The sequence below is a fragment of the Argopecten irradians genome, chromosome 11 (genome assembly GCF_041381155.1).
Source record: "Argopecten irradians isolate NY chromosome 11, Ai_NY, whole genome shotgun sequence".
Taxonomy (NCBI): Eukaryota; Metazoa; Mollusca; class Bivalvia; order Pectinida; family Pectinidae; genus Argopecten; species Argopecten irradians.
The window spans coordinates 1,393,623-1,409,586 of NC_091144.1; the positions used below are offsets into that span (position 1 = coordinate 1,393,623).

General features: G+C 36.6%; 1 protein-coding gene across 1 annotated transcript; it reads right to left on the bottom strand.

Moving 5' to 3' along the window:
• Positions 1-3,148: 3,148 nt before the first annotated feature.
• LOC138335653 (uncharacterized) lies at positions 3,149-9,136 on the bottom strand. The gene is made up of 4 exons (XM_069284817.1): positions 9,065-9,136; positions 5,251-5,404; positions 4,678-4,959; positions 3,149-3,626 (listed from the first exon to the last, which is right to left on the bottom strand). Exons 1-4 carry the CDS (start codon positions 9,134-9,136, stop codon positions 3,403-3,405), a joined length of 732 nt encoding a protein of 243 aa, XP_069140918.1. The 3' UTR covers positions 3,149-3,402.
• Between the last annotated feature and the right edge of the window lie 6,828 nt (positions 9,137-15,964).

The following is a 15,964-nucleotide window of genomic DNA, read 5'->3' on the forward strand; positions in this document are numbered from 1 at the left end:
GAAACTTTACAGAACCTATATTTAGTATGCTTTATTGTTGTAATGATCACGTTTGTATGTTTAAATGACTCGACATTATTGTCGAATTATTCATAATATTTACATATGATATACCCAAGGTAATGCATTTATCAATAGCATATAAAAACATGGGTCTTTAATAATTTTTTTTTTTACAATTTCGCAAGTTTAAAAGTTTGTAACTCGTACATGTACCCTTACTTCCATTAAAGTTTCATCATGTGCTTAAATAGGTCATATTTGACTATTTTTAAAAACACGACAAAAAATAAAAATAAAAAAGTGGCACAAACATTACATCAATTCATTTGTTTTTGTGACATTACACTTGGTTTATGCCTGTTTATTCTTATAACTTTCTCCATATATTTGGTTTAAAAGGCATTCATATGCGGTTGTTTTTTATTTCCGGAATGTTTTTACGGACGGATCATATTTTATCATTTCTTGCGACCAGCGATACTTCCATTCACATTTAAAACAAAACTATCAAAACAAGACATCATCTAATTGGCACTTTATTGTATTTATTTGATTTAATTTTAAAATCGTTTTAGAAATGAGATATTATGTGTAAGAGAAAAATATCTAAGTGGAATATCGTATTATATCGAAAAGCATTCTTGAATTCAAAGCAACTTCCACAGCTTCCTGTGTAACGTTAGGTGAAATGGCGCGGTTGTCAAAACTATGTACCTTCCTTAAGGTTTTAGACCCTGTGTTATGACAAAAGAATAACAGAAATGAAAAACCAGCAGCTAAATTCAAAACACAATTTAATTATATATACAATTTTATAATGAGAGGGTTTACAATATCTAAAGTAATTGGTGGTGGTACAAGAGTAATACGAGAATTTCATGTGTTACTTATCTATATGTGAATGTCCTGGTATGATCCTTAATCCTTTCAGGTTCCGAATTAATAATGTTCACAAATGTGCGAGGAAACTTAATGTCCACAGATACTTTGTAAAGTTCCAGGCAATATGAATAAATCCACACAATGTGTTGTTACAATCCACAGATAAAGTCACAATAGCTCTCCAAATAGAGTCTAATATGGCGCTGTACAATTTTTGATATGTCTAATTACAGTTCTGATTAGCCTTGGACAGCTGGAGTATATATACATGTAACTTATGTAGCTAAACCCAATTTCAAGAATATTGGAGAACCTTCTACTTCTAGAAATATGTAACTAAAAAAGTTAACAAATAAACCCACAGAACTGTCTAGAAATATATCATTCTAGATCCCTACTTTATATTCAACATGTTTACAAACATATTTGTTTATACATGATAATATTCTAGAAAGTTCTATATACTAAATTAATGATATGACCTTAGGATGTATTGATAATATAGCTATATGAGTTACCTCCCTTATCTAATAACTATACATAACACCTGTTTAAACAAATGATAGTTCGTATGCCTAAATATCACCTCCTAGGTGTACTTGAACATAACTTAGTTGATTAAAAGTGATTATGCTTCGAACCTAACCTTAGGGATTACTGTGGACTCGTAGATCGTTGTGTTGTTTGTAGAATTTTGACATATCATGCAACTTGCTATTGTAGATTATATCATGCAAAAAGACATATTTGGAGGCGTTCCAATTGATATCACGTACATACTTTGGGTTTGGGTTTTATTAGTTTAAAGTCGCATTAACAGACTGGGTCATGCAAGGACGTGCCAGATTTATTGGTGGAGGAAAGACGTATCTGGAAAAAACTACTGACCAGCGGTCACTACCTTTAAACTGCCCCTATGTACATATTCAGTGTTATAATGTCATCTGAACATAGTTGAAATACTGTTTTCAAGAGAAAATGTTAAATTTAGGATATTAGTGCATTTCAACTAACCTGCATATTTTGCCCCTTTTACATTGATTGGATTTTTTTTTCTCAAAACTAGTCTTCGTTTTATGTTCAGTGTTACTAAAAATCTGTAATAGGAATATTTGTGATGATTGATTGCTTTCCTATGTAACACATATGCATGACATAGTTTACAACCGCCATTTGAATGACAAGGGGGAAAAGGACTCGACGTGTATGTTTTTGTGAAGTCGAATTATGCTATAGACACTTGTAAGCATAGTAGCAAGGTTATTTGCTGACAGAAACATGTATCGAATCCTGTGGATTTGTTAAACTGAAATGTACATTTTTTTCATATTTCGCCACATGCAACACACCAATCGACGACTCAACAGTACAAATGAAAAACTGAAGGTTAGACATAATTCATACACACTTCTTATCAGCCAAGTTATGTTATAATTCAGTTAAGAAGTAATATTTGAATAGAACAAATATCACTAATTTAAACAAGGTCTAAAACTTAAATTCCTCTTCATAGAAATTTCACAAAGTAAGTGTATCATAACGAACTGATAAGGAGGGCGAAATCAATAGTTGTTAATGGGGTGCATAAAAGCACGGGTGAGGAAATTGTGGAAATCATAACATCTTCTAAATTTTAACATATTGACGCTCACTAGACATTTACATATACAGATACACATAGCTGTGATGTGTCATGCCTACTAGTGGTCAGGTCTTGATGTAACTTCGTATATATTATTCAGCATGAACACTTTGGCCTATATGAATCCCATCGACATCATGTATTGTTGTCACTCCCCAAGTACTCTACCTGAGTGCTGGGTCTCTCCAGCATTATTCATTAAACATGCTGAACCTACAAAATCTGCGTTTGACTTCTACACAACGTCAACTTCAACATTGAAATGACACAGAAACTAACGAAAACCATTGTCAAGATTACAGGGCCACAATACATCGCGCCGGGGATACGTACTCACAAGTAGTGGGCTGACGACTTTACGATAGCAAGTTACTGATATTGAAAAGAATTTTTGAAAAGAAGAACAGTTTTCCCAACATCATGACACACGACAGGTTTATTTAATATATTACAATACCTAAGAAAACATTAATAACTATACCATAAACCAATAACTATAGCCAAGTTGTTGCACTTTTGACAACTAGACCATTATGGCTAAACATCACATACACATGTACATCTAATAAAAACATTGTTTCCCATCTACTGTTAGCGGAGACACGGTGTCTCTGGCTTTTGTTTACAGGTTTTCTATATGTGTATACACTGTATTTCAATACAGACGTTTTCGTTTATTCGAAACAACCGGTTCGACCTTTTGTTAAAGTAAGTATTTCAAGTATAAATCCTGACACACCTGCACATTTTTATACAGGCCTGTAAGTGCTTTGTCAAGATTCGTCTAATTGAAATCAACAGACCAGTCCTTAATTCATAAACGAACAACTAGGTCCAACCAGTCAAACCGTAACATCGAAAACGGCCAAGGACACTCATCCACATATAGAGAACAGTCTCTCCATACAATCAACACTGGATAAACCTGACCGTGTTAACGCGACACAGTGTCCGGTACTGTCATCATGGTTACCCGGGGACCAGAGGGCGCTGTCGATCACTTCCGGTCCGTTACTGTAACGCCAATCGGGGGCCACGTATGTCCCGGACACGAACAGCTGGTTGTGGGCATGATCTGGTGAAATATTGAGTTTGATTTAGTCAGTCATATTGAAACACTCGATAAAAAATTTTTTATTGTAAAAAAATACAAGTTGAGATATCACTCCACACAAAATATAGCGTTAGTTTCACAGGCAGCATGATGCGCTTTGAATATTCAACCCGCTATTATTCTATTTTTATTCTATTTACATTGAAACATAACACTTATTTTTAATGATGTACACTACTGAGGATTCAATGTGTTGAGGTCTCGGTTCATCCTAGATCAAATACGTTTTGAGACTTTCAGACAAAATTCATGCATATCTGTTGTCATCTCGAAATTTGAATATGTGTCTTTCTTCGCTCTGAGTAGCATCATTTTCATTTCTAGTTTAATTATTTCTGATAGCGTTTTAAGCTGTACCGAATATTTATGCTCTAAATCTGTATTGTACTCATTTCAATTGAAATAAAAAACATTACTTTGATAAATGACACACTTTTATCACTTTAAGTTTTTAGGTTAATTTGTACACCACTTATTATTTTTATTCTAAAATATTGCAAAATAGCAAAACAAAATTATTGGAGCAAACAAGTCAGTACACGAAACCCCCAGATTTAGAAAGGAAATTGGTATTCAAAATATGTTTTTCTATAAAGGATCAAAGCTGGAAAAAGTTGTTAAAACGAAGCATTAAATAAGAGATAGGTGTAGCATAGATATTTTATAAGAAAATACAAGTCAAAACTACTATATTTTTAAAGAAAACAGCGACATTATAAATTCTGCAAACATTTATGCATACAAAAAACCCGTTAAATAAATATATGGGTTAATTGATATTGTATATGGTAAGATAATCTAATGTTTTGTCAAATAGGTATCTTTGAGAGATAATAATTCCAAATTAAGTACCTTTAATAACAGAACGTGTCCATATTTATTTCCATGTTATATGGCATTTTTGTTTAATTTCCTATAGTTAAAATTGCACCATTTTGAAAGTATTCACACATATTCAAATTATTAAAATAGTTCTATGTTATAGTAACACAATTTATACACAACGCTATCATTTATGGAAGCAAAGTGACCATACTAGATATCCAGCAGTTAACGTTGTTAATAGGATGCATTGGTCCTGTGTTGGTTGATCCCGTGTTGGTTGATCCTGTGTTGGTTGATCCTTTGATGTTAAATGTTTTCGTCACATCCTCACACATTGCCCTGCTATGGTCAAAAAAGAAAGCATGGCAGGTGTTTTCCTGGTGACACAATAAGCCACATTCATATGTTGATCGACAGCCTTCTCTCATTGTATAATGCTGAGTATCTGATAAGGATACAGGAGGGGTAATTGAATAATGGCCTGAAATCCAGTCTGCAACCCCAAAAATGTTTACATAGGATAATATACAGTTGTATCATTCATTGCATTTAAGTGAATATTTAGATAACAAAATGCTATGAATGGTCATAAAATGTATACATGTTTGGGCAACTCTGATTTATTCATATGATATGAACGTTTTGAAACAAGGAGTAAGGTGAGGCTTGTAATGGGGAGATAAAACTGTAAAACAAAATGTCACGATTACAAAGAGGCAAATCCTGGATGTACCACAGCATTTTAAAAAGTTACACACAAGGAGGCCATTTTTAAATTGCTTACCATTTTCATTTACATGGTAACATCCACTGACGTCAAAACGTAGACTTGGGTAATCGGTCCAGTTCATCGGTGTGATACGGAAAAACCGAGCAGGGAATCTGGACTTAAATGTGGTAGTGACTGTAGTACTTCTGTCACTATTCCCGGGAAACACCTGGAACAAATACATAATAATTGGATAGATTGTTATGAACATACATTATATAACCACATATCCCACACATAGCGAAGAAGCTGATTTTTTCATGATATCAATTAATCATCAAGCAAATTTATGACTATGATTTCAAGATGAAAATAACTAATTTCTGAAAAATGCCCGAAAAAGCAATGTCTGCAAAATCCACTTACATCGAACATATCCGATGGATTGCCAGATTGGAACTGGAAATAATTTATTTGCTGGTAGAAATAAGAATAACATACTTACTCCGAAAAAATCTGTAAATACACCGAAACAGGACTCCCGGAATAAAACAATGCATCGACATGTGTCCCATTAACAAATCACAGCTAGAACCATTGTGTAACCAAACAATATTTTCAGACTAGTTAAGTATAACAGACAACGGTTACTATAAGAAAAACACTCGCCTGTAAAATGTACACGATATTGACTGTAATGTCTTACTTCAGGAGCTTGGCTTGTACACGATATTGACTGTAATGTCTTACTTTAGGAGCTTGGCTTGTACACGATATTGACTGTAATGTCTTACTTCAGGAGCTTGGTTTGTACAATATATTGACTGTAATGTCTTACTTTAGGAGCTTGGCTTGTACACGATATTGACTGTAATGTCTTACTTCAGGAGCTTGGCTTGTACACGATATTGACTGTAATGTCTTACTTCAGGAGCTTGGTTTGTACACGATATTGACTGTAATGTCTTACTTCAGGAGCTTGGTTTGTACAATATATTGACTGTAATGTCTTACTTCAGGAGCTTGGTTTGTACAATATATTGACTGTAATGTCTTACTTCAGGAGCTTGGTTTGTACAATATATTGACTGTAATGTCTTACTTCAGGAGCTTGGTTTGCACACGATATTGACTGTGATGTCTTACTTTAGGAGCTTTGTTTGTACAATATATTGACTGTAATGTCTTACTTTAGGAGCTTGGCTTGTACACGATATTGACTGTAATGTCTTACTTCAGGAGCTTGGCTTGTACACGATATTGACTGTAATGTCTTACTTTAGGAGCTTGGCTTGTACACGATATTGACTGTAATGTCTTACTTTAGGAGCTTGGCTTGTACACGATATTGACTGTAATGTCTTACTTTAGGAGCTTGGTTTGTACAATATATTGACTGTAATGTCTTACTTTAGGAGCTTGGCTTGTACACGATATTGACTGTAATGTCTTACTTTAGGAGCTTGGCTTGTACACGATATTGACTGTAATGTCTTACTTCAGAAGCTTTGCTTGTACACGATATTGACTGTAATGTCTTACTTTAGGAGTTTGGCTTGTACACGATATTGAATGTAATGTCTTACTTCAGAAGCTTGGCTTGTACACGATATTGACTGTAATGTCTTACTTCAGGAGCTTTGCTTGTACACGATATTGACTGTAATGTCTTACTTTAGGAGCTTGGCTTGTACACGATATTGACTGTAATGTCTTACTTCAGAAGCTTGGCTTGTACACGATATTGACTGTAATGTCTTACTTCAGAAGCTTGGCTTGTACACGATATTGACTGTTATGTCTTACTTTAGGAGCTTTGTTTGTACACGATATTGACTGTGATGTCTTACTTTAGGAGCTTTGTTTGTACAATATATTGACTGTAATGTCTTACTTCAGGAGCTTTGCTTGTACACGATATTGACTGTAATGTCTTACTTCAGGAGCTTTGCTTGTACACGATATTGACTGTAATGTCTTACTTCAGAAGCTTGGCTTGTACACGATATTGACTGTAATGTCTTACTTTAGGAGTTTGGCTTGTACACGATATTGACTGTAATGTCTTACTTTAGGAGCTTGGTTTGTACAATATATTGACTGTAATGTCTTACTTCAGAAGCTTGGCTTGTACACGATATTGACTGTAATGTCTTACTTCAGGAGCTTGGCTTGTACACGATATTGACTGTAATGTCTTACTTTAGGAGCTTGGCTTGTACACGATATTGACTGTAATGTCTTACTTTAGGAGCTTGGTTTGTACAATATATTGACTGTAATGTCTTACTTCAGGAGCTTGGTTTGTACAATATATTGACTGTAATGTCTTACTTCAGGAGCTTGGCTTGTACACGATATTGACTGTAATGTCTTACTTCAGGAGCTTGGTTTGTACAATATATTGACTGTAATGTCTTACTTCAGGAGCTTGGTTTGTACAATATATTGACTGTAATGTCTTACTTTAGGAGTTTGGTTTGTACACGATATTGACTGTAATGTCTTACTTTAGGAGTTTGGCTTGTACACGATATTGACTGTAATGTCTTACTTCAGGAGCTTGGTTTGTACAATATATTGACTGTAATGTCTTACTTCAGGAGCTTGGTTTGTACAATATATTGACTGTAATGTCTTACTTCAGGAGCTTGGTTTGTACAATATATTGACTGTAATGTCTTACTTCAGGAGCTTGGTTTGTACAATATATTGACTGTAATGTCTTACTTCAGGAGCTTGGTTTGTACAATATATTGACTGTAATGTCTTACTTTAGGAGCTTGGTTTGTACACGATATTGACTGTAATGTCTTACTTCAGGAGCTTTGCTTGTACACGATATTGACTGTAATGTCTTACTTTAGGACTTTGGCTTGTACACGATATTGACTGTAATGTCTTACTTCAGGAGCTTGGTTTGTACAATATATTGACTGTAATGTCTTACTTCAGGAGCTTGGTTTGTACAATATATTGACTGTAATGTCTTACTTCAGGAGCTTGGCTTGTACACGATATTGACTGTAATGTCTTACTTCAGGAGCTTGGCTTGTACACGATATTGACTGTAATGTCTTACTTCAGGAGCTTGGCTTGTACACGATATTGACTGTAATGTCTTAGTATTTTCTTATAAAATATATATTATACACCTAACCCTTATTTAATGCTTCGTTTTAACAACGTTTTCCAGCTTTGATCCTTTATAGAAAAAAAAATAATTTGAATACCAATTTCCTTTCTAAATCTGCCAACAAAATTGGGGTTTCGTGTACTGACTTGTTTTCTCGAATTAATTTTTTGCTTTTTTGCAATATTTTAGAATAAAGATAATAAGTGGTGTACAAATTAACCTAAAATTTCAAAAACATAAAGTGATACAATTGTCATTTACCATAGGACTGATTTTTATTTCAATTGAAATGAGTACAATACAGATTTAGAGCATAGATATTCGGTACAGCTTAAACGCTATCAGAAATAATTAAATTAAAAATGAAAATGATTCTACTCAGAGCGAAGAAAGATACATATTCAATTTTCGAGATGACAACAGATATGAATGAATTTTGTTTGAAAGAGTCAAAACGTATTTGATCTAGGATGAACCGAGACCTCAACACATTGAATCCTCAGTGGTGTACATCCTTAAAAACAAGTGTTATGTTTCAATGTAAATAGAATAAAAGCGGGTTGAATATTCAATGCGGGTCATGCTGCCTGTGAAACTTACGTTATATTTTGTGTGGAGTGATATCTTATTTTGTAAAAATAAAAATAAAAAAATGCAAATTCTTTTATCGAGTGTTTCAATATGACTGACTAAATCAAACTCAATATTTCACCAGATCATGCCCACAACCAGCTGTTCGTGTCCGGGACATACGTGGCCCCCGTTTGGCGTTACAGTAACGGACCGGAAGTGATCGACAGCGCCCTCTGGTCCCCGGGTAACCATGATGACAGTACCGGACACTGTGTCGCGTTAACACGGTCAGGTTTATCCAGTGTTGATTGTATGGAGAGACTGTTCTCTACAGTTGGATGTGTGTCCTTGGCCGTTTTCGATGTTACGGTTTGACTGGTTGGACCTAGTTGTTCGTTTATGAATTAATGACGGATATGTTCATTTCAATTAGACGAGCCTTGACAAAGCACTTACAGGCCTGTTTAAAAATGTGCAGGTGTGTTAGGATTTATACTTGAAATACTTACTTTAACAAAAGGTCGAACCGGTTGTTTCGAATAAACGAAAACGTCTGTATTGAAATATAGTGTATACACATAAAGAAAACCTGTAAATAAAACCCAGAGACACCGTGTCTCCGCTAACAGTAGATGGGAAACTTTTTTTGTGTGCTCAGATATTGGCTTATTACACCTGTATCTAATCTCATTCATATAGTCTCAGGCGTATTTAAAACAAGTTTTATATTTTCCGTTTTGACTCTTCTACCTTCTATAGCCATATTACTTCTACCACCATCTCGTCTCTACCACTATCTCACTTCTACCGCCATCTCACTTCTACCACCATCTCGTCTCTACCGCCATCTCACTTCTACCGCCATCTCACTTCTACCACCATCTCGTCTCTACCGCCATCTCACTTCTACCACCATCTTGTCTCAACAACCTCTCACTTCTACCCTCATCTCGTCTCAACCGATATCTCACGTTTACCACCATCTCGTCTCATCTACCGTTTCACCTCAACCACCTTCTCTCATTTACAACTATCTCTTATCCACAACTACGATCTTATCTCGACCACCATCTTTTACATTTAAAATCTATACATTAAACTGTTATAACTACATTTTAAGCACGAAGCGCTCAGAGCCCCAAGTTTTATCATCATTGCACAATGTTTTTTTTATTTATTCTGTTAATCATCTTTTTAATTATTTTGTTCTTCATTTAAGTACATTGACATATTCTTCAATAATTTCATATCTCTGTATCGTTGTAACAGTAACTTTCTATCGAGATATAGTTTGAATAGGGAAACAATAGAACAATTGTCAACTCTTCTGTTAGAAATATGATAATGTTTGTATATTGTATAGCCAATTAAGGACAAAAGAACATTAAATTCGCTGTAATTCTGATCAGCAATCTTATAACCTATAGCAATGAACATCATTTTCCTTAATTGTACATTGTAGTGATATTTTTCTAAAAATATATGGATTAAATTCCACAAAGCATCTACACATCGACATTCAATAAAATAGTGTTGATAATCATCCTTAATTTTACATATCAAACATGTATCATCCTCAATAATATTCCATCTTTTAAGCACAATTCCATTTGGAAGGATATTATTAAATAGTTTCCATTTGTATATTTTTTCATCATTCTCTATGATGTTATTATTGATAAATTCAAATAATCCATGATAAATCGAACCAGTATTTTCTAGTTGAAAAATACCTTCCCACATACCTCTACAGTACGAAAGAGATTTCTTTTTTCTAATAAAAGTAGAATAAAGAAATTTATTATTCACATTTTGCAATTTAACACCAACACCTTTATCAAACACCAGAAGATCAGAACATGTTTGTACAGTCGTACGTGCGTTATCTCCCTTCAGCTTATCTTTCCATTCTTTCGGAATAGCTTTCTTTACCTGAATTACCTCACTTCAATTTCTTGTTTCTTTTAATTGTCGATCAATTTTCAATTCATCTATTCCGTCATTACCAATTATATCATTAATGAAGATAAGGTCAGATTCAATCCATGTATTGTATGAGGGAACTTCCATTAATTTTGATGTATTTGTTTCCCCAAATGACTTCTCTACAAATATCTCAATAATTATAATCAACGAGTGGTTTATTACTTTCCCTGAGTTTCAACCACGATTGCAATATATTGATGTAAAATTTTGGAACATCATTTTTTGGAAGATTGCGTATGTGTCCCGGAAAAATTTGAAACAATTTTCTGGTTCCACCTAGTTTGCCGCACTTTTGACAATGTTGAACGCTCGCCTCTGTGGCCGAGACACTCCACAGTCTATAAAATTGTCTGGTCCTGCTAAGCGCTCAGAATACCGGGAGTGAAGGTGGTTGCGAGTTCCTAGTTCCTAGTTCCGTTTAATAAACGGAACTAGGAACCAGACCCGAGTTCCGTTTAACTTAAACGGAACTAGGAACCAGACCCGAGTTCCGTTTAACTTAAACGGAACATGGAACCAGGCCCTAGTTTCGTTTAACTTAAACGGAACTAGGAACCAGACCCGAGTTCCGTTTAACATACATACTGGCGAACGAGCGGAGTTCCGTTTATTAGGATTCCTATCTCTAACTGCATGTTCAATTACCTATTATATACAGGAATCGAACTTAGAGCTTCCATGAATAATACAGCACAGAATTAATGTCCTTAACACAAGTTTCCTTAAACGGATCTGACACCTAGACTCCAGTTCCGTTTAACTTAAACGGAACTAGGAACCAGACCCGAGTTCCGTTTAAGCTTATACGGAACTAGGAACCAGACCCGAGTTCCGTTTAACAAACATACTGGCCAACGAGCGGAGTTCCGTTTATTAGGATTCCTATCTCTAACTGCATGTTCAATTACCTATTATATACAGGAATCGAACTTAGAGCTTCCATGAATAATACAGCACAGAATTAATCTCCTTAACACAAGTTTCCTTAAACGGATCTGACACCTAGACTCCAGTTCCGTTTAACTTAAACTAGGAACCAGACCCGAGTTCCGTTTAAGCTTATACGGAACTAGGAACCAGACCCGAGTTCCGTTTAACTTAAACGGAACATGGAACCAGGCCCTAGTTCCGTTTAACTTAAACGGAACTAGAAACCAGACCTGAGTTCCGTTTAACACAAATATACTGGTCAATGAGTCGAGTTCCGTTTATTAGGATTTCTGCATCGTATAAGATATTAAATTCAAATGATATAAAGGAATCTAGCTCTGAGCTTTCAGGAATGATACAACAGAGAATTAATCTCTATAACACAGATTTTATTAAACGGATCTGACACCTAGACCCCAGTTCCGTTTTGCTTAAACGGAACTAGGAACCAGACCCTTGCTCCGTTTAACACAAATACTGGTCAACCAGCCGGATTCCGTTTATTAAAATTTCTACCTGTAATAAGATGTTTAATTACCATTATAATTCTGAAATCGAACGTAAAGCTTCCATGAATAATACAACACTTAATTATTCTATATAACAGAATTTCTTCAGCGGGTTTGACACCTAGACCCCAATTCCATTTAACTAAATCGGAACTAGGAACCAGACCCGAGTTCCGTTTAACACAAATACTGGTCAACCAGCCGAGTTCCATTTATTAGAATTTCTACCTCTAATTAGATGTTTAATTACCATTGTAATACATGAAGTGAACTTAAAGCTTCCATGAATAATACAACATAGAATTTCTTCAACGGGTTTGACACCTAGACCCTGGTTCCGTTTAACTTAAACGGAAACTAGGACCCAGACCCGGGTTCTGTTTAAGCTCAAACAGAACTAGGAACCATATTCGAGTTCCGTTTTATTTGATCGGAACTAGGAACCAGACTCGAGGTCAGTTTAGAGCCGACGCTTGCATAGATGTGACTTTTTTAGATATATTTTTACAGGAATTGTCTTTGAAATTTCAGGACCATGTAATTAAAGTAAAAATCATTTCAGTGTATATTTCTTTACACGAAGTCGGACAACGAGACCTGTTCTGTTCTGTTTAATATTATGCGGATCTAGGAACCAGTTCCTAGTTCTCTTTAAGACGATGTTGGCCTATACATTGCTTTACATTGCCTTTAAAGACTTTAATGAATATCCTGATGCTTAATAGTGCCCCGTATCACAATACGGGTGCCTTATAGTAATCAGGTTGTCGGTCTATCTGTCCGTCCGTCTGTACGTCCGTCCGTCCGTCCGTCCGTCCGTCCGCCTGTCCTTTTTTAGTTCTTTTTTTTTTGTTACCAAGAAGTCTTAAATTGCAGATATAGGTTACCTTAGTGCCCTTGTTCTGCATATTACATTTTTGGGCCAATCGGTCAATATGATGGCCGACAGAGAAACAATTTTGATTTTGGTAGTTGAAGATATTTATCTCTATTAAGCACCAAAGGGATCTGTCTGAAATTTCAGAGGTTGGTTTCCCCTAGGTTCCTAGTTGCGTATAAGGCATTTTTGAACCGATCTATCAACAAGATAGCCCCAAATGGGCCATACAACTCAATCAAACAAAATCAACAAGATGGCCAAGAGGCAGTCATCTTTGATTTTAATATTTATTGTTTAAAAAACAGAGAAAATATTCCTCTTTCGTCAGACATACATCATTCTTTGGTACGCGCCAAGAATCCTCTAAGATATCTTGTAATATATACTGTCATCAATCATTTCGAAATCAGAGCTTCAATTGTACATTTCATTGTCAAGATATTACTTTTCCTAATCGCAAAGCACCTTGAGCGGGGCCTATTTTGACGTGTCAGTGTTCTAGTATTGAACAGTAATCGTCTTCGGAACCTTTAGGAACATATAATCACAGAAAAAACTCAATATAGCGTAGAAATGGAGTCGAAAAAACCATGCCCGAGTTCCGTTTAAGAACATACGAATCTAGAAATTAGACCCGAGTTCCTTTTAACCCAACGCAATCAAATTCCATATTCAGTTCACGTGCTTTTACTGACCAATGAGTTCGTTTATTATGATTCCCACGTGTAATAAGATGTTTAACTGGACATTTTCATTGGACAATATGACGGGTGTTTTATCTAACAAGGAAAAGTGGTCAATGGCATTCATATCTTAACTCGAGTTATGAAGAAGAATTTTCCTCATCTCGCACGCTTAAGTTAGCCCTGTTGCACCTCAGTTTTGGTCAAAGGTTCAAGCCCCTGGTTATGCAATACACGATAGACTGCCGTCCTCTTTGCCTGCTAAGCTTGAGTGTTGAACTCTGGAAACTTGGTCAATGAACCAGGTAGTGTTCGGCTCCAAGGAGCACCACACGATGGAGAGGCTGTTGCGTCTCTCCATCCAGAATGTCATATATAAACTTGAAAACTTCTGCCCTGAACAGGACATTGAGAGGATTGGCTTCTTTGAAGGTGTCATTACTCGTCAATATCAGACGTGGTCCCTTCTGCCTTTTTTGAAGAGAATTCAGACGTTGAAGGCCATTACCTCACAGAGGTCAGTACCACCAAAAAAAGAAAGCTAGAAATTCTGCTCCCACTGTTATATGCGACCGAAGTCAAAGCCTTATTTCAATGGTAACATTGGGAAGGGTAGGAAGAGTACAAATCATTGGGACAAGACGAAAAGTTCCTGATTCGTCTCTCCGTCCTTGCTCGTTCCATACGAAAGGTCTGTTCTTGAGAATTCAGCCAGTCTCAGATTCAAGTCCTCCTCTCGTAAATTAGGGTTTGGGTAAGGCAACAATTCTCTATCTGTGAAGGTCTCGATATTCCTTGTTTTCATCTTCCTGTAGGAGATCGTCATTCCACCTTCTTTCTAGAGTCAATGGAAGGATATCACCCAGGACCCTTGAGCCTTTTCTGTAGTGAAGGAGCGGTTTGGCATTCCATACTTGCGGCATCCGCACTTTGTGTCAAAGTATTATTTTTCCCTCCTTCGAGGGATCCGGAGATGGCAGTTTCCATCCGGGAGGAACTAAGGACCATGCTTTTAAAGGGCGCGGTCGAGGAGGTGCCTATTATGGACTACACACTCGGCTTCTATTCCAGAATAATTCTGATCCGCAAGAGGTTTGGAGCTTGGTGTCCCATCAACTGCTGCTGGTTGTAGTGTGATTTCCGCACTCTAGGGAAGACATGTCCACAACTATGTCGACGAATTCCTAATGATCCATCTCGTTCGGGAATCTTTGGATCGGAACACCCGTCTGGTCATGAAACTTTTGCTTAGAGTTGGCTTAGTTCCTTAAAGAGTATGAGGTTCCCCTTCTTAAAAAATTGTCTTCTTGGGAAACCGTTTCCACGCGGTTCATGGTATTGTCATTCCAACTTTGAAGAAATTCGAGAAGGCCAGAGATATTCCTCTGACCTTCAACGGCTGGCCCCTCGTTGGTATCTAAATATTCTGTGTTATCTCAACTCATGGGGTTTGCTCGGTGGTGTACTCTGAAAGGCAATTACAAATGTATTTCAGGGGGTTTCGTTGTCGTCCATGCCAGCTCCCACCGTTAACATGTTCACGGATGCGTTCATGGAAGTGTTAGGGGCTTACCTCGACATCCATTGCCAGTCGATGGAGTGGTCTGGGAACATGCAGAAGATGATGGCTCTTCTGTTTTCTCTGCAGACATTTTAGAAGATTCTGCATTCCAATGCAGTTTGAATGGCTACGGACAACTCTACAGTGGTCGCTTATCTGGAGAGAAGGGACACCAGCTCACGTCCTTTGTGCCCTCGCTATCAGTATTTCCGTATTATTCCTATCTATAAGGAAATGCAGTTAACAATTTTAGTCAAGCATCTTCCAGGAAGCGCAAATGTTCTGGCGGATAATCTCCAGGCGGCGCCGGCTGGTTATGACAGAACGGCATCTATATCCCTCGACCTTTTTGCCTCTTTTCTCAATAATTAGTTGTCAACCTTTGTCTCTCCGTGGCAAACCAAATGGCTTTGGCCATGGACGCAGGGTTCTACAGAAGTTTCCGGAGCATTATTGCTCCTTCTTTCCGATAGCGCCACTGTTGCCGCGTCAACCCTGGTTTTCGGAGCTAATGTCGTTTCTGGTGGCTCG

Excerpts from the sequence above, each read along its gene's own strand:
- LOC138335653 (XM_069284817.1), bottom strand. The coding sequence starts at position 9,136 with ATGGTTACCCGGGGACCAGAGGGCGCTGTCGATCACTTCCGGTCCGTT. Across the intron at positions 5,405-9,064 it reads TAACGCCAAACGGGGGCCAC|GTGTTTCCCGGGAATAGTGA; the intron begins GTATGTCCCGGA and ends TATTTGTTCCAG. Across the intron at positions 3,627-4,677 it reads CGTTAACTGCTGGATATCTA|AAATCAAACTCAATATTTCA; the intron begins GTATGGTCACTT and ends ATATGACTGACT.